Raw genomic sequence first — 25,729 nt, forward strand, 5'->3', positions numbered from 1 at the left:
TCATCAGGACTGTAAAGGAAGGGGGCAGATCCAAATAAGTACAATATGACAGGTCATAGGTGAGACCAGGTGGATGGGGGAGGTGGGAGGTAAGGAGAAAAGGGGAGCCAAAATGGGGACGAAATAAAGGGAGGTGGGAGAAATCGGTGTTCATGCCATCAGCTTGAAGACTATCCAGAGAGAATTCGAGCTGTTGCTTCTCCAAGATGAGAGTGACCTCACTGTGGCAGTAGAAGAGGCAATGTAACAACATGTGGGAATGAGGATTGGACAAACAGAAAGCAACACACACAAAATGCTGGTGGAACACAGCAGGCCAGGCAGCATCTATAGGGAGAAGCGCTGTTGACATTTTGGGCTGAGACCCTTCGTCAGGACTAATTGAAAGGAAAGACAAAGTTTTTTTTGTTTTGAGAAGCGATGGAACAAGGTGGACTTGCCCCTCCCCTGGAGTGGAAGAGGTTGAGGGGAGACCTGGCAGAGGTGCATGAAGTTTCCCAGGACACCTGATGGAAGTGTGGCCAATTGTGAGGACGCAAGATCATTTAGAACCCCGATAAAAATGGGCAAGGGTGGAAGAGATCAGAGGGATATTTTGCCCCACAGATAAAGGGGTTGGAATCTGGAGCAGCTGCCAGAAGTGGAGACTCCCACCACAGTCCGACTGTGTGTCTCGGATTATTCTGGGGCAGCACGCTGGTGTAGTGGATAACATGATGTTTTATTGCAGCGCTAGCGGCCCGTGATCAATCCCTGCCGCTGCCTGGAAAGAGTTTCAATCCTCTCTCCTTGGCCACGTGGCTTTCCTCTGGGTGCTCCGGTTTCCTCCCACGGGCTAAGGACGTACCCGCCAGTTGTGGACATGGTTTGTCGGTGTCGGCAGCGTGATCTTTGTGATCTTTGACACAAGTGACGCGCTTCGTTGTACACATGACAAAGCTGATGTTAAAAATATTAAATCTACACTCAAAAGACATCCCTACATACGAACTAACTACCTAAATATTCAAAAGTCCACCATCTGCTTTGAGTAATTTTTTTAAATAATAATTCGTTCCTACCTGCCTTGTCTGTGCCAGTGGTGTGGTACCCTCACCTGAACTTCAAAACCAAAGGTCCCGGGTTCGAACCCGACCAGGTCCTTGCACACTTTCTATCTGTGCTGGGTTGAGCATCAAGTTAGCAACGCAGCCTCGTGTTGCTGCCTGATGCTCCTTTACGTCTGGCTTAAGTGTTTTTTATATGCTTTACAACTGTGGAGAGTCTGTTCACCATATTGAGTAGGAGGCTGCGGGTAAGTGGGTTTCATGCTGATAAATCCAATTATTAGCATTGGTCTGGTGGGCCCTGTTTCATGTGTCTATGGATCTCCCACTGACCAGAATGGGTGACAATATGTAATGCGGTCCTAAGAGTTCACCCCGGTACCCAAAGCAAGAAACAGCAGCTGTGGGAATTTACATGCGGAGGGCTGAGCAAATTATCCAGGGGAACGGGTCGGGAGTGGGAGGGCGGGGAGGCTCGCTAGAGGGCCATCCTCTCGCGTCGTGGACCTTCACCTGACCGCGGTCTCTCCTGTCTCAAACCACTGCTCCTTCGAGGGGGTCGCGGTCGCGCAGTAACTGAAACGCTCCCGCGCACATCGCTTTTGTTGCCACACAGCTGGAGTTGGACGCAGCCGGAAAGAGTTTACGAAACATGAAAGATTTCTTTTGTTGTATATTTCATTATACCCATCAATTAATCAAATCAAAATTATGCAATTTTTCTATTTTAAGTATCTGCAGTTTACATAATTATATATTTTTTAAAAACATGTAAATTGCCACGCATTGAAAGGGCTGTGTAAAAAGTTCTACTGCCACAGTGAGGTCACTCTCATCTTGGAGAAGCAACACCTCGAATTCCTGCTCATATATGAGGCTCGGTTCCTGTTGGGTACCACAGCAGTGGGCGAGCAGGAGAGGGGTTACGGCGGAGGTCGATATCCAGTCAGAAGGATCAACAGGCACAGGGCCAATTGGGGCTGGGCTGTCCGGGCTGCGCTTGGAGCTGAACCAGGTCCGGGTTTTCCACGCAGTGGTCCACGGCTTTCAACTGCAAAAGGGGAGCGATGGTGGTTACCACACCACAGGCCGTCCAAGTCTACAAGGTCAATGTAGTTCTTAACCTTGCTACCTCTCCCTTCCGCAGCCACAGAGACTGGATGCATCGGAGTGTGCTAGCACCCCCAGCTAAGCAGCCATGAAGTGGCCCTTCGGCCCAACTAGACCATGTCGGCCGAAATGCCTCATCCAAACCAGTCCCATGTGCCCGACCTTGGCGCCTTTCAAATCTTTCCTACCCACGTGCTTTCTGAACATTATGTTAATGTAGCTGCCTCAACCACTTCCCCTGGCAGCTCGTTGCAAATACGAACCAAACTCTGGGTGAGAACGTTGCCCCTCGTTCCTATTAACTCCATAAGATACGAGCAAAATTAGGCCAGTCGACCGTCGAGTTTGCTCCGCCATTCCATCATGGCTGATTTATTATTCCTCTCGACCCCCTTCCTCCTGTCTTCTCTTCGTAATCTTTGACGCCCTGACTAATCAAGAACACCTCAACCTCCGCTTTCAATATACCCAATGACTTAGCCTCCACAGCCACCCGTAGCAATGAATTCCACAGATTCACCACCGTCTGTTCTAAAGGGGCGACCCTCTATTCTGAAGCTGTGCCCTCTGGTCCTCGACTCCCCCCCCCCCCCCATTACAAGAAACATCCTCTCCACTTTTACTCTAACTTGGCCTTTCAATATTCGCACGATTTCAACAAGATCGCCCCTCATTCTTCTAAACCAGCGAGTAAAGACCCAGAGCCATCAAATGTTCCTCATACGTTAACCCTTTCATTCCCGAGATCATTCTCATGAATCTCCTCTGGACCCTCTCCAACGCCGCCACCACCTTCCTTAGATAAGGAACCCAAAATTGCTCACAATACTCAAAGTGCGGTCTCCCCTCTAACCTTAAACCTACGCCCTCTTATTCTCGATTCCTCAAGCCCGCTCCTCAAATCTACTCTGTGCGTCCAGTTCAGAGTTCCGTTCACCTGGTTCAGCGTCAAGCGCGTCGCAGCCCGAAATGCCGTCTCCACGTTGAGAGCTTCCTTGGCGCTGGTCTCCAAATACTCCACCTTGTGGGTTCGGCACCAGTCCTCCGCCTGCTTCCTGCTGACCTGTGGTTAGAGAGACCGTAATGTATGGGGGTGGGAGCAGCTTCCTGCGGCCGGAGGGGATTATAGAGACGGAGATGGGTGTTGGCTTCGGAGGGAGGGAGGTGGTCACGGAGACGGGGATGGGACTGTAATTCTAGGTCAGGTCTGAACAATTAGGGATCTCCTCCCTATCTCAACACCCCATCCCCGGCCTGGGCTAGGTCCGGTCTCTGCCGTACACACACCCTCGCCCTAACCTCTCTAATCGCGAATGCCTAAACTGTCACCGAATTTGGACTCATAATCCTACGTACCGAAGTACCGACTTGTGAGGAATTCCGACGGGGGGGGGGGGGGAAGGGGGAAGAGAGTCGTGCGGGGTGCGAAGGGCCCTCCTCACCTCCCTGCTCCCCAGGTCGGCTTTGTTCCCCAGCACGACGAAGGGGAAGGTCTCGGGGTCCCGGGGGGAGCCCTGCACCAGGAACTCCTGTCTCCAGCCCTGCAGCGCCCGGAATGAATCGGCCGATGTCACGTCGAACACCAAGAGGCAGCAGTCGGTGCTCCTGTAGAGGACGGAGCCCAGGGACTGGAACCGCTCCGTGCCCGCTGTGTCCCACACCTGCGGGGCGATAGGAAGCCGGGTTATCGACCCCGCCCCACACACACAATCCTGACCATTCCCGTCCAGCCCCGACCCTTCCCACTCAGTTCCAACCTTTCAACCCAATGTCCTCGGCATCCTCCCTAAACCGGCCACACCCTTCCTATATAAGTCGGCCAGAACTGAACGCAAAGCCTGGTCTAACCAACGTTTTATTGAGCTGCAACATTACCTCACGGCTCTTCAACTCAGTCCTCAGATTAATGAAGGCCAACACACCGTACGCCTTCTTAACCATCTTCTCAACCTACACGGCGACCGTGAGGGATCCACGGACGTGGATTTGAGCCGCACCGAGATCAGCAACGACATGGTACACACCGAGGCTCGGTCAACGCCGGCTCCTCCCGGAAGGGTCTTACCGCCAGTGGACCAAGGAAGGCACTTGGATCTACCAGTACGGCAGACATCGCTCTGGGAGACAGGAAAATAAGTATAGCAGTGGGAATCCAGTGTCTCCAAGACCAACCGACCCCAAAGTGGCAAAAAACAGGGACTGGAGAATCCTTTGGTGGTCCAAAAAAATGTAAAGAAAGAAAACACAGATGCCTCTAATAATGAGTCCACCGGCAGCAAGACTGGCAATAAGGAGAAAGCTCCGGGGAAGACATGCCCTCTGCCTGCAGAATCTTCAGATGAAGCTGCGTCAGGACACGAGAACTGAGCTCCAGGTCCCTTTGACCACGTTTGTTACTTGAACGAATCCTGGCGTGTATATATGTTAATTACTTTGCAGAGTGGACTTGTTAGTCTTGTACAGAAATTCAAAATATATTTAAATTCCCCTCCCAAAAAAATCACTGTTGCTCTGCGCTGCCTAGAATCCTGTCATTAACCCTGTATCCGCCTGCAAGTTCGACCTTCCAAAGTGAATCAATTCATAATTTTCCCCGTCTGCCACTTCTCAGTCCAAAACTGAATCTTGTCAATATCCCATTGTAAGCGATGGCAACCTTCTACACTATCCAGAACTCCACCAACTTTCATGTCATCTCGAAACTTACTAACCCACCCTTCCACTTCCTTATCCAAGTAATTTTTACAAATCTCAAAGAGCCAGAACAGATCCCTGTGGTTTGTTTGACCTCCAGGCAGAATACGCTCCACTCCATCTTCAACCACCGGTAATAAGACTAATTATTTTTGCTCTTAGAACACTTAATAAAACTACCCTAACTACCAGATGTTAGCCCTCTGAAAGGGTTGCGGGTCAATATCACCAGGTCTGGGAGCGTAGATCAGGATGCCTCCCCCACCACTCCAAGAGACAATGTCACTGTTCTCCAAATGGTCATAACCGCCAAGTAGTGGCTCCCTGAAGAACTTCAGGTTCAGTTGGTTGTCTGTTGCACCCACGATACCAGGAGACCTGTGCGGGAGAGTTTTAAAAAGGGAAAAGCCATCGCACTGGGGCAGTCCCACCCTCTCGACCCTGGAGGTCCAGATCCAGTGCTACGAGTAGTTGTCACAAACTGGGGTCTTCCTTGGTTGCAGCAGATGGCCACAACTTCTCGTGGTGCCTCGTCAGACCCTTCGCTCTCCACGGAGCGTTGCAGAACCGCCTTCCTGGCCGTTGGATCTCACTGGCCGTTGGATCATCCTCCCATAGTTCAAAGTTCAAGTCAAATTGTCATTCAATCATCCACGAATATGGCCAAACAAAACGGCGTTCCTCCAGGGACCAAAGTACTAAACACAGTACCAACAGTCATACACAGCACAAAGCACATATATGATATCAGTCACACAATATAAAATCCTAGACCCCGAGTCCATGGATGTTGCAGCAGTCTATAATTTGGTTTGTTTTCTGCCTAGTTCAGAGATTACCTCACATGCCAGGACAAGTGGTACAAGGCTGCCAACTACCCTCATCTAGTTTAACCCACCTGATGAAGCAGTGTACCGGGTGTGGCCTCTGTTGCAAGCAAACTTCTAATTGGAGCCTCTGGTGAGACCCAAAGGTGAGTGAGCTGCCTCTTCAGCAGACGTACTACCACTCCCTGGACACCCCAATACGCCACATCAGCAGATACAACATTGTAGAACAGTTCACTTGTCCTCAACAACCCCCCCCCCCCCACCCCCACACTCAGCCTGGCCAGCTTCAACAGCCAGGATCCCAGCTCCGGAACTGGGGTTCTCCCGGTGCCTACCTGCAGGGTGACGTGCTGGTCATCCACCGTGATGTCCCGGGTGAGAAAGTCGGCCCCGATCGTCGCCCTGTACAGGTTGGTGTAGCGCTGATTGATGAACTGGTTCATCAGGGATGACTTCCCCACTCTGAAAGAGGAGGCACGCACTCAGTCCGAGGGGAACAGCCCAGATGGTGGCTCGGGACCTGTACTCGCTGGAGTTCGGAAGAATGAGCAGGTAAGATCTATTGAAAGGTATAGAGTGGATGTGGAGAGGATGTTTCCTATAGTGGAGGAGTCTAGGACCAGAGGACACAGATAGAGTGGATGTGGAGAGGATGTTTCCTATAGTGGGGGAGTCTAGGACAAGAGAGCACAGACTAAGAATAGAAGGATGTCCCTTTACAACAGAGATGAGGTGGAATTGCTTTAACGGGAGAGTGGTGAATCTGTGGAATTCATTGCCTCAAATGGCTGTGGAGGCCAAGTCATTGAGTATATTTAAAGTGGAGGCTGATAGGTTCTCAATTAGTCAGGTCATCAAATGTTATGGGGAGGAGGCAGGAGAATGGGGTTGAGAGGGGTAATAAATCAGCCATGATGGAATGGTGGAGCAGGTCTAGATGGACTGAATGGACTAATTCGGCCCCTATACCTTACGGTTTAAATCACCCAGCGGACAGGAGATACACTGACTGGGGCTTAGATTGCACACAGCGCAGTACAGGCCATTCAGCCCCTGTTGCTGGTGGTGACCGGCTGGGTGGACAGATTGGATTGGGGGTGGAGAATGGAGGCTCCAGAGCTCAAACAAAACACACTAAGGCTGTCATCGGGAAGGTGGGGAGGCTCAGGACTCACAGCAGACTCTTCATCTCATGTTTTCGATATTTATTATTATTTGTTTCTATATTTGCACAATCAGGGTCATGTGAAGCCAGAGGATGACGTGGTGGATGGTCATATGAGCAGCCGGTGCAGATCACAAGACCTGCTTATGCAACCACTGATGCCAGGCAGACGATCTCTGAAGAGCATCGATAATGGCTGGGGTCACCCGTCTTGTAAAGACATTGTTCAGAAGAAGGCAATGGCAGGCCACTTATGTAGGAAAATTTGCCAAGAACAATCACGCTCATGGAAAAACTGTGATCACCCATGTCACACGACATGGCGCTTAATGATGATGTCATATGACATGGCACGTAACGAATGAACACAAGATGTTTCTATAGATTGACTGTATGCCCGTTAAGTGATACTGGCACAGAAGTGTCTGTACATCAGGTAATTAACAAGAGTTGATAAATTAGTGGTGGTGGGGAGTGTGGAGGGGTGGGTTAGTGGGTGGAGGTGTTGATCAGTCTCACTGCTCGGGGAAAGTAACTGCCTTTGAGTCTGGTTGTCCTGGCGTGGATGCTATGTAGCCTCCTCGCTGACGGGAGTGGGACAAACAGTCCAGGAGCAGGGTGGGGGGGGGGGGGTGGAATCCTTCACGATGTTACTGGTCCTTTTCTGAAACCTTTCTGCCCTTGATGGTGGGCAGGCTGGTGCCCGTGGTGCATTGGGCAGTTTTGACTGTGGAGTCTCTGCGCGACGCAGCGCAGTTTCCGTACCAAGCAGTGATGCAGCTCGTTAGACTGCGCGCCTGCAGGAGGACACCAGTGTAGACATGCGCAGTCCAGCTCTCTTCACCCCCTCAGAAAGTAGAGTGTATGAAATTATGAGGGTCATTCTCCACCCCGCCCCGGGGGCGCTAGTCTTGTTTTTATTTCGTGATACAACACGGTGACAAGGCTGGACATGTCTGTGACACCCAATTATACCCATGTGACCAATTAAACTACTGACTGGTACGAGAGGAAACCAGAGCACCCAAAGGAAACCCAGACAGTCGTGGGGAGACAGACGAACTCCTCACAGACAACACAACTTGCCCTCAAGTTCCCATCTCTGACCTTCAAGCTGTGCCTTGCAGCTCATCAGTTCTCAACCCCATACATTCACCCTTTAGGATTTTACACACCTCTCCAAGGTCAGGCCTCAGTATGCTACGCTCCAAGGAGAAAAGTCCCAAACTGCCCCACTTCTCTCCACGACTCAGCCCCTCAAAAGCCGGCAACATCCGCGTAATTCTCCGCGCGCTTTTCAGCTTGGTGGCATCTCATCTACAGCAGGTTGGCCACAACTGAGCACGACCTTTCCGACTGCGACCCCAGCAGCGTCTTGTACAACCGCAAAGCAACGTCCCAACTCCTGTACTTGGTGCCCCGATTGGTGAGGGCCACTGGGCCACCCAAGATGCCATCTTCACACCCGAACTCCACGTCTGGGACCGGGCGTACAGAATAAGGAATCGGTCGATTAGGACAGAGTTGGGGGAGGGATGCCAAAAATGCACCGCAGCGCATCAAAAAATAACACCATAATGCACCAAATGCAACAGTCTGCATACGTTGTGTAAAAGTTCACCATTCAGCATTAGTGCACCACTCCGTGTGCATCGCACAATAATACGTCATTTGCAGCACTTCACTCTCAATGCATCAAATGCAGCATAAATATCATGCAACAGTGCAGCATTGCTCCATGAGTATATCTTGCAGTAATGTATCTGCTGCTTTGAACACGTGGTTAAGATGCACCGTATAGCACTGGACTCTATCTCATGCAACAAAGCACTGGCGTGCGACATTCTGTTGGCACACTGCCATCGTGCGTATCAGGAACTGGGCCAAGAAGTGGCAGATGGAGTCCAGTCCAGAGAATTGTGAGGTGATTCACCTCAGAAGTTCAAACCTGAAGATAGAATACTGAGCACTCTGGAGGAACAGCAGGAGCTTGGTGTCCACATTCATAAAGTTCCTGCTCAAGCTAATAGGCTGGTTAAGAAATGCATATGGCCTGCAGGCCTTTGTTAGTTCTTGAACTCAATTCCCTACTGCGAGGTACTGTTGTATCTCTGGTTAGACCACACTTAAGAATATCGTGCTCAGTTCTGGTTGCCTCATTATAGGAATGACAAGAAAGCTTTAGAGAGGGTGCATAGGAGATTCACCAGCGTGCTGCCTGGATTAGAGAGTGTGTCTTATGAGGAAAGGTCGAGCGAGCGGGGGGCTTTTCTCTTTGGAGAGAAGGAGGATGAGAGGTGACTTGATAGAGGTGTACAAGATGATGAGGCACAGATTGAATGCACAGCCAGAGACCTTCCCCCCACCCCCCCCCCCCCCAGGGCAGAAATGTCTGATATAAGGGGATTTTATGGTGATTGAAGAAAAGTATGGTGGCGGGGGGGGGGGAAGAAATGAATGTCAGGCATAGTTTTGTTTTAAAAAACACAGTGGTGGGTGCAAGATATGCCCTGGCAGGGGTGGTGGTAGAGGCGGACATATTAGGGGCTGTTAAGGGAATTTTAAAGAGTAGAAAAGTAGAGGATTCTGTGGGAGAGAAAGATTAGATTGATGCTAAGGTCAGCACAACATTGTGAGCACTGAGCTGTGGTGTTCTCAGTTCTAACGCTGTATACACAGCACCAAGTGCAGAGAGAGAGACAGCCAAGTCCAACATGCAGTACACAGTCATGCATATACATCATACGCAGTGGTTACATCGTCTAAAATCTGGTAGAAATGCAGCACCCTGGATGTATCACGCACTCTGGGTATCGTTTGCTCATGCCGAACGATGAGGGTGATCATGGTTTTTCCACGTCCACGATTGTTCTTGGCAAATTTTTCTACATTGCCTTCTTCTGGGCAGTATCTTTACAAGACGGGCGACCCCCAGCCATTATCAACACTCTTCAGAGATTGTTGTCAGTGGTCACATAACCAGGACCTGTGATCTACACCGGCTGCTCATACAACCATCCACCACCTGCTCCCATAGTTCCCATGACCCTGATCGGGGGTGCCGCACCGTGCCCAAGGGTGACCTGCAGGCTAGCGGAGGGAAGCAGCGCCTTACTCCTCCTTTGAGAGAGACACGTCTCCACCCCGGCACCCAGCAGATATACCGTGTGTAATGGTGTGGGCATTCCGACACAGGGGAGGTGCATTTCATCAGGATGCGGAGAGACAGAGACTGGAGGGAGGGTTCCTACCCAGAGTTTCCCAGGAGGATGATCTTCAGCTGGTTTCGCTTCCTAGACGACATGCCTGCGGACGGAGCGATCTCTGGCCTCTGCAAGATGGAACAACAAGCTGCCTGTTACAGCGGCTCAGTGGTGGAAAGGGGCCCTCCCCTCCCCTGTGGGATCTGGGGGTGGGGTGGGGGGAGAGACTGACTGACAATGACTGTGGGGACGAGGTCACAGAATGGAAAAACAGGGGAGGCCAGGGCTACTGGCAGGAGACGGAGGGGAGGGTATGGCTATTCATGTGGGTGGATCAGGGAGATGGAATCAATGAGGTCAGGGATGGATCGTGGGAGAAGCCATGATGAGTGAGGCGAGTGACAGGTCCCGGGCGAATAGGGCAGAGGTAAAGCACGGAGGGTGAGGCCTAGCTGTATAGGGCGGAGCTAAGCATTGGGGCAAGGCACAGGTGTTACTGGTGGGTGGGGGGGCAGACATTAAGGGGGGGAGCTGATGTATGGGGGCAGGGCCCAGGTGGTTGTCATGGTGAGTACAGTGATGGTGGAAGGATCAGGGCAGTGATAGGGCAGGGCCAGACAATTGGCTCAATGACAGGAGCAGAGGCAATGGTGTGGAACTGATGATCAAGGATGTCTCGGAGTACTTAGAGGCACATGATCAAATAGGCCGTAGGGAAAGTCTTGCCTGACAAATCTGTTGGAATTCCTTGAAGTAACCACAAGCAGGATAGACAAAGGAGAATCTGTGGATGTTGTGTTCTTGGGTTTTCAGAAGGCCTTTGACAAGGTGCCACACGTGAGGCTACTAAGCAAGCTATGAGCCCGTGGTATTACAGGAAAGATTCTAGCATGGATAAAGCAGTGGTTGGTTGCCAGGGGGCAAAGGGTGGGAATAAAGGGAGGCTTTTCTGGTTGACTACTGGTGTTCCACAGGGATCTGTGTTAGGACCAATTCTTCTCATATGTCAATGATTTGGATGATGATTTGACTGTTTTGTGGCAAAGCCTACAGATGATATGAAGATAGGTGGAGGGGCAGGTAGTGTTGAGGAAGCAGAGAGGCTGCAGAGTGACTTAGACAGATTAGGAGAATGGCAGATGGAATAGAGTGTCGGGAAGTGTCCGGTCATGCACTTTTGTAGAAAAAATGAAAGGGTTGACTGATTTCTAAATGGAGAAAAAAAACACAAAAAAGAAACTGAGGCACAAAGGGGCTCGGGACTCCTTGTGCAGGATTCCCTAACGGTTAATTTGCAGGTTGAGTCTGTGGTGAGGAAGGCAAATGCAACGTCAGCATTAATTTCAAGAGGACTAGAATATAAAAGCAAGGATGTAATGTTGAGGCTTTATAAAGCACTGGTGATGCCTCACTTGGAGTATTGAGGGCAGTTTTGGGCCTTTCATCTTAGAAAGGATGTGCCGAAACTGGAGAGGGTTCAAAGGAGGTTCACGAAAATGATTCCAGGGTTGAATGGCTTGTCGTATGATGGCTCTGGGCCTGTATTCACTGGAATTCAGAAGAATGAGGGGTTACTTCATTGAAACCTGTCAAGTGGTGAAAGGTCTTGATCGAGGTGGTGTGGAGAGGATGTTTCCCATGGCAGGAGAGTCTAAGACCAGAGGACACAACGTGAGAATAGAGGGGCATCATTTTAGAATGGAGATGAAGAGGAATTTCTTTAGGGGTGAATTTGTGGAATTCTTTGCCACAGGCAGCTGTGTATATTTAAGGCAGTGGCTGATTGCCTCTTAATTGGTCAGAATGGGTAGCAATAATAGGGAGAAGGCAGGATATTGGGGCTGAGAGGAAAATTGGACCAGCTATGACGAAATGGCAGGGTAGACTCGATGGGCCAAATGGCCTCATTCTGCTCCTATATCTTAATGGTCTTATGGTCCAGAGATTGGGGGTGGGGCCCCAGGAACATGTCCAGTTTAACACAGAGGGGTGACCTGGGTGATTGGGGTGGCATTAAGACCAGTGACGGGAGCGGCCCCCAGGAGACGGGGCGGGGGCGGAGCTAAGCATGAGGGGCGTGGCCTTTACGATGGGGGCGAGTGGGATCCGAGTCCTGCACTCCCCCGCAATCCCCACCGCGACTGCGGCCGCCTACCTCCCCGAAGTAAATTTACCTCCTCCTGCAGACATACCGTGGGAATTACGTTCCGCCGAGGATCTGCGATCAATAAAACCACCAGGCATCTGTAAAAGAAAACTCAAAAATCGTACACTCAAACGTTTGAAAAAAAAAGCAAATTAATGTACCTGACAGAAGAAAAGTTGTCCGTTTATAAACTTTAAAGAGTTAAATAAACTTAGCTAAACTCTGAGAAATGACTAAGAAAGTTTACTGAAGAACTCCGCCAAGCCAGCGAACACTTCCTGACCAGTCATCGCTCGGTTCTCTTATCGCTTCTGGTTCGAAACCGGTTTCCAGTTCACTTATGGTGACAGCCTGGGGCGAAGCGTTTCGCTTCCGGGTCCCCGGTGAGCAGAGTTTTCTTTTCCCATAAATAAACTTTATTTTCGTAAAACTATTTTATTCATTTAGAATATTCACAAACAAAAATAGATTTTAAATGGAAGCGACCTGCGCCACGTTTTGACATTGACATTGAGTTGTTGCAAATTGCTTTAGGCTGAACGCAATTAACTCGATATTGGCTCCGTGATTGAAAGGCATATAGAACTGCACACCGACTCTATTTGCGCTTGAGGAGGGAGCGCCGCGCTGCGGGGCGAGTGGAGATGAGGGAGCGCCGCGTCGCGGAAGGGGCGGTCAGGAGGGAGCGCCGTGTTGGGCGATGAGTGGTGACGAGGGAGCGCCGTGCTGTTGGTGGGGCGATGAGGAGGGAGTTCCGCAGTGCGTTGGGGCGGCGAGGAAGGAGGGTAGAAAGGTGTCATGAGGCATATGGCAACAGGCCCTTCGGCCCAACTTGTTCATGTTGTCCAGTGAGCAATTCCCATCGGCCATCGCCCTCCAGACCTCTCCTGTCTCTCTATGCAATTACCTGGATGCCTTTTAAACATCGTGAGTGTGCCCGCCTCAACCTCTATTTCTGACAGCTCATTCCAAATACACACCGCCCTTTGTGTAAAGAAGTTGTCCCCAATGTCCCTTTTAAATGGGGGTAAATGGAGGAAAATAAGTTTTTAACACCGACAGAGTGGCAGCTGTGTAGAACGTTCTGCCACGGGTGTTGGTAGGGGCAGATACGGTAAGACATAGGTGCTGAATTAGGCCATTCGGCCCAACGAGTCTGTTCCGCCTTTTGATCATTTTCCTCTCCTGCCTTTCCCCCGTAACCTTTCACGCTGCGAAGATCATTAGGGGCAGTTGAGAAACTCTTACACAGGAACGTGGATGAAGGGGAAACGGAGGGTTGTGTGGGAGGGGAGGGCAGAACTGGAATTGACCTTGGAACCGAGCTGTGGTGGTCAATGCCCCGAGCTGCTATTGCAGTGTGACACACGACACATATTGTTCAGAATAGAAACTGGTCCACAGAATTCACGAACTGCATCGTAGAGTTTGTTGAGGTCACTTTAAGAGACGGCGTTTGACGTAATGACGTCAGCGTAAGGCCGCTGTTGGCTTTAAGTCACATTCGGAATGTGATTTATTACCACCGGCATGTGTCGTGAAATTTAAGTTATCAGCAGCAGTACAATGATAATTGTGGTGAACTAGATATACCTGTCTGGACTGCTCCTGTGGCTCCTCCCACAGACCCCTGTATAAAGGCGATTGAGGCCTGATGCCCGGCCTCATTCTCCAGGTTGTAGTGTTGTTCATTCTTCCAGTCAATAAAAGCCGATATCTCACTTCTTACGTCTCAGAGTGAGTTATTGATGGTGCATCAATAATATAGAAAGAAAAGTAAATAAGTAAATCAAATACCGTAATTCACGAAACCCTACACCGTGGTACCTCCTCTCTGCACTGTGCATCTTACAGAAGTTTCTCCAAGTTTTTGGTGACATTCCGAATCTGCGCATCTTCCCAGAGAACAGAGCGGTTGTCGAACCTTCCAGGTGTTAACACTTGACGTGCGGGTCCCGGGACAGATCCTCTGACAGGCTGACGCCAAGGGACTTCCGCCTCAGGTCCCCTGCTCACGGACCTCCGACGTCCCCCTCCTGAGATCGATACCGAGCTGCTATCGGTTTCGCGGAGAGGTTGCTGTCGTTACGGCGCTGCTCAGCCTGGTTTTCCAATCTCCCAGCGGCACGCACAAGACGCTGGAGGGACTCGGCAGGCCCGGCAGCGTCTGTGGAAATGACTGAACAGTCGCCGAGACCCTGCATCAGGACTGGGGAAAAAGTCAAAGCAATAAGGGGTGGGGGGAAGAGGAGAAAGAAATACATGGTGGTCGGTTTACCTGGTCCATTTCCGACACCTCCCTCCGCTTTCTCGATATCTCTGTCTCTATCTCTGGAGACAGTTTATCTATTGATATCTTTTATAAACCCACGGATTCTCACAGCTACCTGGACTATTCCTGTTCCCACCCTGTCACTTGTAAAAATGCCATCCCCTTCTCTCAGTTCCTCCGTCTCTGCCGCGTCTGCCCAGGATACCAGTCAGCTCCCCCTTTCCCTTTTCCCCATGATCTTCCATTCCGTCCTATCAGACTCCCCCTTCTCCAGCCCTGTATCTCTTGCTCCGCCCCCATGAAGACCATGGGAGAAAGGGAAGGGGGAAGAGAACGGGGGGGGGGGGGCGCGATGGGCGGGTAAGGAGATCAGGTGAGAGAGGGGAATGGGGAACGTGAGGGAGGGCATTAGAGGAAGTTTGAGAAATTGGTTACAATAGGGTCTTAGGATACGATAGGGTTTTTTAAGAGGCTTTTAGATAGGTACATGGAGCTTAGTAAAATAGAGGGCTATAGGTAAGCCTAGTAATTTCTAAGGTAGGGACATGTTCGGCACAACTTTGTGGGCTGAAGGGTCTGTCTTGTGCCGTAGGTTTTCTATGTTTCTACGAGGTTCATGCCATCAGGTTGGAGGCTACCAAGACGGAATATCAGGTGTTGTTCTTCCAACCTGAGTGTGGCCTCATTGTGACAGTGTAGGAGGCCGTGGACAGACATATGGAATGGGAATGGGAGGTGGAATTGAAATGGGTGGCCACTGGGATATCCTGCTTCTTCTGGCAGACGAGCGGAGGTGCTTGGTGAAGCCTTCTCCCAATCCACATCGGGTCATATCGATGTACAGGAGGCCGCACCAGACACAGTAAATGACCCCAACAGGCTCACAGGTGAAGTGTCGCCCCACCTGGAAGGACTGTCTGGGGCCCTGAATGTTAGTGAGGGAGGAGGTGTAGCACTTGTTCTGCTTGCAAGAATAAGTGCCAGAAGGGAGATCAGTGGGGAGGGACGAATGGACAAGGGAGCAATTCCTGTGGAAAGCCGAAAGTATGCTTGATGGTGGGATCCCGTTGAAGATGGCGGAAGTTACGAAAGATTATGTGCTGGATGCGGAGGCTGGTGGGGTGGCAGATGAACCCTAACCCTGATGGGGTGAGGACAGACGTGTGAAATGGAAGAGGGCAGCACTGCTGGTGGAGGAAGAAAAGCCCCTTCTTTGAAGAAGGAGATCCTGCCTCAGAGAGGACCTGGACCCATTGCAATTTGCCTAACGCCACAATAGGTCAACAAACACAATCTCATTGGCTCTCCACATGGCTTTAGACTACCGAGACAACACAAACACCTACGTCAGGATGACGTTTATTCGACTGCAGCTCAGCATTTAATACCATCATTCCCACAATCCTGACTGAGAAGTTGCAGAACCTGGACCTCTGTACCTCCCTCTGCAATTGGATCCTCGACTTCCTAACTGGAAGTCTGTGTGGATTGGTGATAACATCTCCTCCTCACTGACCATCAACACTAGCACACCTCAGGGGTGTGTGCTTAACCCACTACTCTACTCACTCACTCTCTCTCTCTCTCTCTCTCTCTCTCCTCTCTCTCTCTCTCTCTCTCTCTCTCTCTCTCTCTCTCTCTCCTCTCTCTCCTCTCTCTCTCTCTCTCTCTCCTCTCTCTCTCTCCTCTCTCTCTCTCTCTCTCTCTCTCTCTCTCTCTCTCTCTCCTCTCTCTCTCTCTCTCTCTCTCTCTCTCTCTCTCTCTCTCTCTCTCTCTATATATATATATATATATATATATATATATATATATATACATACATGACTGTATGGCTAGGCATAGCCCAAATACCATCGACAAATTTGCTGATGGTAGAATTGTTGGGAGAATTTGATTGTTGGTAGAATCTCAGGTAGTGATGAGAGGGCGTACAGGAGTGAGATATGCCAATTAGTGGAGTGGTGTCGCAGCAACAACCTGGCACTCAGCATCAGTAAGACGAAAGAGCTGATTGTGGACTTCAGGAAGGGTACGATGAAGGATCACATACCAGTCCTCATAGAGGGATCAGAAATGGAGATTGAGCTGTTTCAAGCTCCTGGGTGTCAAGATCTCTGAGGATCTAACTGGTCCCAACATATTGATGCAGTTATAAAGAAGGCAAGACAGCAGCTATACTTAATTAAAAGTTTGAAGAGATTTGGCATGTCAACGATTACATTTAAAAACTTCTATAGTTGTACCGTGGAGAGCATTCTGACAGGCTGCATCACTGTCTGTACGGAGGGGCTCCTGCACAGGACCGAAAGAAGCTGCAGAAGGTTGTAAATCTAGTCAGCTCCATCTTGGGTACTAGCCTACAAAGTACCCAGGACATCTTCAGGGAGCGGTGTATTAAGGACCCCCAGCAACCAGGGCATGCCCTCTTCTCACTGTTACCATCAGCTAGGAGGTACAGAAGCCTGAAGGCACAGACTCAGCGATTCAGCACAGCTTCTTCCCCTCCGCCATCCGATTTCTGAATGGATTTTGAAGCTTTGGACACTACCTCACTTTTTTAATGTACAGTATTTCTGTTTTTGTATGTATTTTAAAATCTATTCAATCTACATCATTTATTTCTCCCCTCTCCCCCTCCACTCCCCTCCCCTTCACTCCCCTCCCCTCTCCTCTCGTCCTCCCCTCCCCTCCTCCCCTCTCCTCCAAATCCCTTCCCTCCAATCCGCTCCCCTCCGCTCCCCTCCTCCCTCTCCCCTCCCCCTCTCCTCCCCTCCCCTCCTCTCCTCTCCTCTCCTCTCCTCTCCTCCCCTCGATAATGTATTGCATTGAACTGCTGCTGCTAAGTTAACAAAATTCACGTCACATGCCGTTGATAATAAACCTGATTCTGAAATCGCGTTACTTTTGGGATGAAGAGCCTCATCCTGAGAGCAGATGTGGCGGAGACGGAGGAACCAAGAGAAGGGGCTGAAATTTTTACAAGTTAACAGGTTAGAAGAGGTATAGTCCAGCCAGAGGGGGAGTTTCCAGCATCTGTGGATTTCCTCATCGCTGTCAACTGTTGGTAAAATACACCAGTAGATAAACTGTCTCCAGAGAGAGAGGCGGAGAGATCGGGAAAGGAGAGGGAGGTGCCAGAAACGGACCAGGTGAATTTGAGGGCAGGGTGGAAGTTGGAGGTAAAGTTGATGAAGTTGACGAGCTCAGCATGTGTGCAGGAGCAGCACCAATGCAGTCGTTGACGTAGTGTAGGAAAAGTTGGGGAGTGATACTGGTGAATGCTTGGAACATAGACTGTTCCACGTAGGCAATAAAGAGGCAGGCATAGCTGAGACCCATGTGGCTGCCCATGGCTACACTTTGGTTTGAAGGAGATGAGAGTGAGGACCAGTTCCTCCAGACAGAGGAGAGTGGCGGGACTTCCACATGTCAATCCATCACCACATTTGACTTGGCCATCAGCAAGCGCAAATGCGCTGACTGGGAGATCTCAGTCATTCCGGATCGGGAGCAGCATCTCCAACACCATCACACTGAGCACAGGGGCTCCCCAGGGTTGCGTGCTCAGTCCACTACTGTTCACTCTGCTGACCCACGACTGTGCGGCAACGCACAGCTCAAACCACATCATCAAGTTCGCCGATGACACGACCGTGGTGGGTCTCATCAGCAAGAACGACGAGTCAGCTTACAGAGAGGAGGTGCAGCGGCTAACGGACTGGTGCAGAGCCAACAACCTGTCTCTTAATGTGAACAAAAGAGATGGTTGTTGACTTCAGGAGGGCACGGAGCGACCACTCCCCGTTGAACATCGACGGCTCCTCGGTAAGATTGTAAAGAGCACCAAATTTCTTGGTGTTCACCTGACGGAGAATCTCACCTGGTCCCTCAACACCAGCTCCATAGCAAAGAAAGCCCAGCAGCGTCTCTACGTTTTGCGAAGGCTGAGAAAAGTCCATCTCCCACCACCCCCCATCCTCATCACATTCTACAGGGGTTGTATTGAGAGCATCCTGAGCAGCTGCATCACTGCCTGGTTCGGAAATTGCACCATATCGGATCACAAGACCCTGCAGTGGATAGTGAGGACAGCTGAGATCATCGGGGTCTCACTTCCCACCATCACGGACATTTACACTACATACTGCATCCGCAAAGGAAACAGCATTATGAAGGACCCACGCACCCCTCATACAATCTCTTCTCCCTCCTGCCGTCTGGGAAAAGTCTCCGAAGCATTCAGGCTCTCACGACCAGACTATGTAACAGTTTCTTCCCCCAAGCTATCAGACTCCTCAATACCCAGAGCCTGGACTGACACCGTACTGCCCTATTGTCCTGTTTATTATTTATTGTAATGCCTGCACTGTTTTTTGTGTACTTTATACAGTCCAGTGTAGGTCTGTAGTCTAGTGTAGCTTTCTCTTTTACATAGTTCAGTTTAGTTTTTGTACTGTGTCATGTAACACCATGGTCCTGAAAAACGTTGTCTCATTTTTACTGTGTACTGTACCAGCAGTTATGGTCGAAATGACAATAAAAGTGAAATGCGGCTTTGGAGCTGACATATAGAATATAGCACCAGCTATATTTTTGAACTTATTTGTGGAAATATTTTGTTTGTAGTCTGAAGGAACGTTATTTTGTTTGGTTATATATGTACAGTCAGGTGACAATAAACCTGAATTTGATCTTCAAACATAAATTATAAAAGTTTAAAGAAACTGCGGGCTTCAGGCTCTCTGAAGTAAAGATCGGCTATGGAGGGTGACGTCACGACGTGCAGCGGGCTAACGGCGTCGTCGTCGATGCTCGCTGACGTCACGGCGTCCCGCCTGCTGCTTCCGTTGCCATGACGCCCCGTGGCCTGTTAAGTCGGGCTTCGGGGCGATGGAGCAGTACAGCATCCTGGGGCGGATCGGGGAGGGAGCGCACGGCATCGTCTTTAAGGCCAAGCACGTCGAGGTGAGGGAAGAGGGAGGAGGGCTCAGGTCACTCTCCTCCAGCCGTCCCTCTCCCTCCGCCTCAGGCTGTCCACCTGCCCACTCCTTTCCTGCAATCCGCCAACTCTTCGCCTCAGGGCCACCCAACCCACCTCAGGCAACGCACCATTTACCCTCTCTCCCACCCCTCCTTTGGCTGCCCACTATCCACCCACTCAGCTTAGTTTGCCCACCCTCTCCTCCCTCCCTCATTGCAGGCAACCCACCATTCACCCTCTTCCCCTCATCCCTCCTTTGGCCACTCACTTTCCCACTGTCCACCCCCTTAGGTCAGGCAGCCCACCAGTCACCCTCTCCCTCACCCCTTCTTTGGATGCCCACTTTCCCACTATCATCCATCCTTACCTTGGGTCACCCACCTTCCCAACACCACCTCACACTGCCCACTGTCTCCCACCCCCACCGCTTCACCTCAGGCTGCCCGTGCTCCATTGCCTCGCATCTCAGTCCGCAGCCCACTGCCAGACCCCTCACCCCTGAACCCCCCATTCCCAGGGACTATCCAGAAAACAGAAGCTCTCTTGACATCCTGAACCCCAGTGGTATGGAGATTCCTCAGTGGCCCCCTCCACTCCCGGGGGCAGGGTGGCACCCTCCTTGAACAGAGGCAGAGGCGTCTTCAAGTACGGCGGTTCCTTGTCCAGACCCTGGCACCAACCCCTGACCCCTGTCCTTTCTCCTTGCCGTTCCAGACGGGAGAGACGGTCGCATTAAAGAAAGTAGCCCTGCGTAAGCTGGAGGACGGCATCCCCAACCAGGCCCTGCGGGAGATCAAGGCAGTGCAGGAGATTGAAGACAATCAGTATGTGAGTGGGTTTTCAACTTCAATTATTGTCAATCAACCGTAGACCATCAAAGAGAAACATTCCTCCAAACCAAGGTGCACAACACAGTACACATAACACATAAATTAATACTCGTTTGTTCGTCATGTGCTTTGTCGTATGACGTGGGTGAACATGGCCATGACTGTTCTTGGCAGTTTTTTTACAGAAGTGGTTTGCCATTGCCTTCTTCTGGGCAGAGTCTTTACAAGATGTGTGACCGCAGCCATTATCGATAGTCTTCAGAGATTGTCTGCCTGGCATCAGTGGTTGCATAAGCGGGACTTGTGTTATGCACCGGCTGCTCATATGACCATCTGCTCCTATGGTCGTGGAACTAAGCAAGTGCTACACCTTGTCCAGGGGTGACCTGTAGACTAGTGGAGGGAATGAGTGTCTTACACCGCCTTTGGTGGAGACGTATCTCCACCCCGACACCCGAAAGTAACATCAGCACAAATAAATTAACAAACTATAAATTATATTCCAGAAGATTGACAGCATAAGGTGTGTTTGTGACACAAGTTGAAAAGTAAATAGTATAACAATAGACAATAGGTGCAGAAGTAGACCATTCGGCCCTTCGTGACTGGCGCTGCATACGCGACAAGACCTGGGTGGTGGCATGGAGTTGAGTAGCCTCACAGCCTGGTAATTCCCACCCTAACCAGCCTTGTCCTAATACCACCTGCCCTAATGGTAGGGGTTCAAAGAAATTATTGGACGGATGGGAGGGATCCCCGACAATGCTGAGGGCCCTGTGTAGGCAGCGCTCCTGATAAGTGTCTCAGATGGGTGGAAGAGCCCTGATGAACGATCCTTTGTAGGGTTAGATGCCTTGCAAGACGATGATGCAGGTCTGTGATGCCTCCCCCTCTTTGTAATTCCTTCTGCTCCCCTATACCCCTCCCTGTCTCTGTGAACCTCACTCTCCTGCACGCCTTGCCCATCTCTGTAATCCCTCATGCTCCCTACAACCCACCCCGTCTCTGCAACCCCACCCTCCACTCTGAAGGGAGACCTGATGAGCCTTTTGAAATTATGTGATGCATCGATTCAGACTATCAGAATCTTTTCCCCACAGTAGAAGTGCCAAACACCAGAAGATACGATTTTAAGGTTAGAGGCACTGTGAAGGACAATTTGTTTTTACGCAGAGGTGCCTGAAGTGGGCTACCAAGCGAGTGGAGGCAGGCAGTTGGAGTTTAAAGATAGTCACCTGAATATGAAGGGGATTGAGGGAAATGGGTGAAACACAGGAGGAGGACCTTTTGTGCAAATTGATATCAAGGCCTGCACAACGTTGTAATGAAGGGCTGTTACACAGAGCGAGTGGCCTGTCCTGTTCTGTGTAATAACCCTTCTGCCTGTTGCTTCTCAAGTAATGTGTTTTATTTATAGAGAGACAGCACGATAACAGGGCCTTCCAGGGCAACAATCCCTCGCTGCCCCATCAGACCCATGTGACCTACTAACCCGTATGCCTTTGGAGTGGGGAGGAGACCATGGAGAATATGCAGACTCCTCACAGACAGCGGCAGGAATTGAACCCGGGTCGCTGGCGCTGGAATGGCGTTACCCTGTTAACGAGAATCCATCCACAACCAACTGTGAGGGCAATATCAGACAAAGTGAATCTCCATCACAGGCCCAAGGCTGGGGTTACCGTAGGGGTAAGCTGTGGATAAAGTTTTCGGGCTGAGAGGTTAACGAGGAGAGTGCGAGGGAGCAGGAGAACAGACAAAGGGATTCGAGGCTGGCAGGAGGAAACATCCAGTGCTGTACCCTCCTGTGTTCTATGTTCGAAGTTGTTAATTAAGCTCTTTAGGAAGACTCTGAGGAATCTCAGAAACAGAGTAACACATACAAAGTGCTGGAGGAACTCAGCAGGTCAGGCAGCATCTATGGAAAGTACGGTCGATGTTCTGGGCCGAGACTCCCCATTTGAATCAGGTTTATTACCACTGACATATGTTGTGGTATTTGTTGTCTTGTGGCAGCAGTACCGTGTAATGCATACAAAATTACTATACAGGCAGTCCCCGGGTTACGTACGAGTTCCGTTCCTGAGTCCGTCTTTAAGTCGGACTTGTACGTAAGTCGGAACAAGTACATCCGGTATTATTTAGCGTCAGTTAGTCAAGCATTTGTCTTAGTATATAGTATATATTTTACCTTTCTATGCATATAAAACACTTAAGAAAAGTATGTATTCCAATAATTAAACCACTGCGTTGCTTAGTAATAATTGTAGCTTTCATTGGGGCAGGGCCTTTCACATGCTCCATTATTCTCACTTTATCCGTTATCTTTTAAAATTGTTCGGATCATAGACCAACTGTACCCTAATGCTTTTCCAATGACCGATGGCGTTCACCTCTCTCCAAACGCTTTATTTTCAATCAAGATCGCTTCCCATCAATGGAACAGAAACACTGCAAGTGGCGGGTCCTGAGTTGTGCTGGCTCCCGAGGTCCGCTGGGTCCTAAGGACCACCGCACTGAGACAGGCTAAATGGGACAAGTGGGGGCTGTGCTGGGTTCGGATGTTTGATCCTCCACAATATTCCGCGTAGGAATTTAAACTGGAGGTGGCAGTGTTTTTTTTAACGAGGTTGAGTTGCGAGCTTGACATCAACCTGGCACGGGTGGTACGGGAGTCACTGGATTGACATCAACCCGGCACAGGAATGGTCTGTCACTGGATCAAACACGGAAACCTCCATTCTCGAGCCCGGCGCTGATCTCACTGCGCCACCGGAATGGGGGGGGGGGGGGGTGTCCAGGGTGAATCTTACTAAGAAAAATTTAAGACAAATACAAAGTTAAACGCTCAACAGAGTGTCAACGGCAACGATTGAAAATGGCGGATGGCGTCACAATCTGACTTAAAATGGCGGACAGCGCTCTCCTTCTTTGGTTCGTAAGTACGAGTTGTCCGTAAGTTGGACGTTCGTAACTCGGGGACTACCTGTAAATCACAATAAGAAATATATAAAAATAAACTAAATAAGTATTGCAAAAAGGGAACCAAAAATAGTGAGGTAGTGTTCATGGGTTGGTTCTTTGTTCAGAAATTTGATGGAGGAGAGGAAGAAGCTACTCCTAAAACGGTGAGTGTCTCTCCTCAAGCTCCTCTGCCTCCTCTCTGGTGGTAGTAATGACAACAAGGCATGTCCTGTTCCTTAATGATGGATGCCACCTTTTTGAGGCATTGCCAATGGAGGATGCCCTGGACGCTGGGGAGGCTGGTGCCCACGGCTGAGTTCGCGACTCTCTGCTGCTTTTAACGATACCTCCATACCAGACGGTGATGCAGCCAGTCAGATTGCTCTCCCTGGTTCATCTGTAGAACGTTGCTGAGTCTCTGATGAAATCTAGCCTCTGGCATGCCCTCTTTGTAATTGCAGTGATCTGTTGTGCCCAGGATCTTGAAGCTGCTCACCGTTCCACTGCTGACCCCTCGATGAGGTCTGTGTGTTCCCTAGAGGTCTCCTTCTAATCTCTGTCTCGTATCTCTCACAGGTGGTGAAGCTGAAGGATGTGTTCCCACACGGGACAGGCTTCGTTCTGGTCTTTGAGTACATGCTGTCCGACCTATCCGAAGTGATCCGAAACTCCGACCGGCCCCTGACTGAGTCCCAGGTCAAAGGTTACATGATGATGCTGCTGAAAGGAGTGGCCTTCTGTCACCAGAACTCCATCATGCACAGGGTGAGAGCCCCCGCAGCTCCCTCCTGCCGCTCTGCACCTGGACAGGGTCATCCTTCAAGTTCGGGGCTAACTGAAGGTCGTCCCGAGGGGTGGGGTGGAGTCAGCACATTAATGGGTTTGTGGTCACCCCCGGTTTGATATCCGAAGGATCGGGGGAAGTCCTTGCCCAGACTTCATACCCCCTCGCAACTGGCATTGGACCAGTCTGGGGGTGTGAGCCTCTCTGTAGAATGAGACTGCGATGCCCACATCTCGATGCCTCTATCAGCACCCCAGCTCACCCCTCTGTGTTCGAACAATGTGCAACAGGTGAATTGAGGAGGGAGTGCCATGGGAGAGGCGGCAAAGGGGGAGCACGTCAGCCTGGGGGGCGACGGTGATGTGGGAGCACCAAACCAAAGGGAGGGAACGTCATTCTGTGGGGAGGACAGCTCATGTTAAGACCATAAGACAGAGGAGCAGAATCAGGCCATTCGTCTCATGGCTGATTTATTTTCCCACTCAACTCCATTTTCCTATCTTCACCCCATGACCTTTGACACCCTGACTAAGCAAGAACCTGCCAACCTCCGCTGTATATATGACCAATGATTTGGCCTCTACAGCCATCTGCGGAATTGAATTCTACAGACTCGCTACTCTTCGGTTAAAGAATTCCTCCTCCTCTCTTTTCTAAATGGACATTTCCCTTATACTGAGGCTGTGCCTCTGGTCTGAGACTATCTAACCCTTTCAGTATTCGAGAGATTTCAATGAGACGCTCTCCCATTCTTCTAAACTCCATTGAATACAGGCCCAGAGCCATCAAACGCTCCTCATACAGTACATTAACCCTTTCATTCCCTGAATCATTCTCTTGCACCTCCTCTGGACCCTTTCCAATGCCTGGGAAGTTTACTGTCAACTATGTTAAGAGCGCTGCTCAAAATCCAGATTGTTTATTTCTGTTAAAACAGAATTTGTTAAGTTAATTAGCCGGGAACCTGCCTGAGCTTGTCTCACACAAAGTCTGTCCCTCCCGTCTCCACGCAGGACCTGAAGCCGGCTAACCTGCTCATCAGCTCGACGGGACACTTGAAAATTGCCGATTTTGGCCTGGCACGGGTCTTCTCCAATGAGGGCGGCCGGCTCTACAGTCACCAGGTGGCCACCCGGTGAGTGAGGTTGGGGAGGGGTCAATCACCTCTGCAGACCATGCGCCCCGTTCCCTGCCAGAGATTCAGTCTCCGCTTCCCACTACCTCAGTAAAGCAGCCATTAGATCAACACTCCGCCCATCCCAGGCAGTCTCTCTTCTCCTATCTACCATTAGGCAGGAGAGACAGACTAACCACTAGGGTCAGGGACAGCTTCTATCCTGTCTCCACTGAAGAGTATTGATAATGGCTGGAGTCACCCGTCTTGTAAAGACACTGCCTCAGAAGAAGACAACGGCAAACTACTTCTGTAGAAAAATTTGCCAAGAAAATCATGGTCGTGGAAAGACCACGATCATCCTTGTCATAGAACAGGGCACATAATGAGTATGATGGACTCTTGACCTCATTATGGTCCAATGTAGTATGAGAGAATGTATACAATATACAACCTGGAATTCTTAGTCTTCACAGACAGCCACGATGTGAAAACCCCCTAAAGAATCAATGACAGAAACGTCAGAACCCCAGAACGGGAGACCTGCAGCTTGCTGTTATGATGTTACAATCTGCCACGTTGCTTCTCCG

At 50.3% G+C, this 25,729-nt stretch overlaps 2 protein-coding genes across 11 annotated transcripts in view; one reads left to right on the forward strand and one right to left on the reverse strand.

Moving 5' to 3' along the window:
- Nucleotides 1-1,706: 1,706 nt before the first annotated feature.
- On the reverse strand, nt 1,707-13,526 carry LOC140715825 (ras-related protein Rab-7a-like). 5 transcript variants are annotated; one of them, XM_073028248.1, is made up of 7 exons: nt 13,508-13,526; nt 12,241-12,292; nt 10,097-10,176; nt 6,016-6,142; nt 3,599-3,817; nt 3,094-3,219; nt 1,707-2,097 (listed from the first exon to the last, which is right to left on the reverse strand). In XM_073028248.1, exons 3-7 carry the CDS (start codon nt 10,147-10,149, stop codon nt 2,002-2,004), a joined length of 621 nt encoding a protein of 206 aa, XP_072884349.1. In that variant the 5' UTR covers nt 10,150-10,176; nt 12,241-12,292; nt 13,508-13,526; the 3' UTR covers nt 1,707-2,001. The 5 variants fall into 5 exon arrangements, with proteins under 5 accessions (XP_072884349.1, XP_072884352.1, XP_072884347.1 ...); XM_073028251.1 differs by lacking the exon at nt 13,508-13,526 and adding an exon at nt 12,442-12,548 and having other exon boundaries at nt 12,223-12,292; XM_073028246.1 differs by lacking the exon at nt 13,508-13,526 and adding an exon at nt 12,442-12,514.
- A 5,768-nt stretch (nt 13,527-19,294) lies between these two features.
- The window catches only part of cdk20 (cyclin dependent kinase 20), a 135,916-nt gene continuing 129,481 nt past the window's right edge, over nt 19,295-25,729 (forward strand). For all 6 annotated transcript variants that reach the window (XR_012096188.1, XR_012096187.1, XR_012096186.1 and 3 more), the window contains exons 1-4: nt 19,295-19,431; nt 20,162-20,275; nt 23,818-24,006; nt 25,039-25,160. Coding sequence is in view for 3 of the 6 variants with exons in the window: in XM_073028257.1 (XP_072884358.1) it covers nt 19,357-19,431; nt 20,162-20,275; nt 23,818-24,006; nt 25,039-25,160 (500 nt within the window). In the remaining 3 variants the exon portion in view is untranslated. The remainder of the gene's footprint in view (nt 19,432-20,161; nt 20,276-23,817; nt 24,007-25,038; nt 25,161-25,729) is intronic.

Source organism: Hemitrygon akajei, chromosome 24, assembly GCF_048418815.1.
Source record: "Hemitrygon akajei chromosome 24, sHemAka1.3, whole genome shotgun sequence".
NCBI classification, from domain to species: Eukaryota; Metazoa; Chordata; class Chondrichthyes; order Myliobatiformes; family Dasyatidae; genus Hemitrygon; species Hemitrygon akajei.

Excerpts from the sequence above, each read along its gene's own strand:
- LOC140715825 (XM_073028248.1), bottom strand. The coding sequence starts at position 10,149 with ATGTCGTCTAGGAAGCGAAACCAGCTGAAGATCATCCTCCTGGGAAAC. Across the intron at positions 3,818-6,015 it reads ACCAGCACGTCACCCTGCAG|GTGTGGGACACAGCGGGCAC; the intron begins GTAGGCACCGGG and ends ATCGCCCCGCAG. Across the intron at positions 3,220-3,598 it reads CCGACCTGGGGAGCAGGGAG|GTCAGCAGGAAGCAGGCGGA; the intron begins GTGAGGAGGGCC and ends CTCTAACCACAG.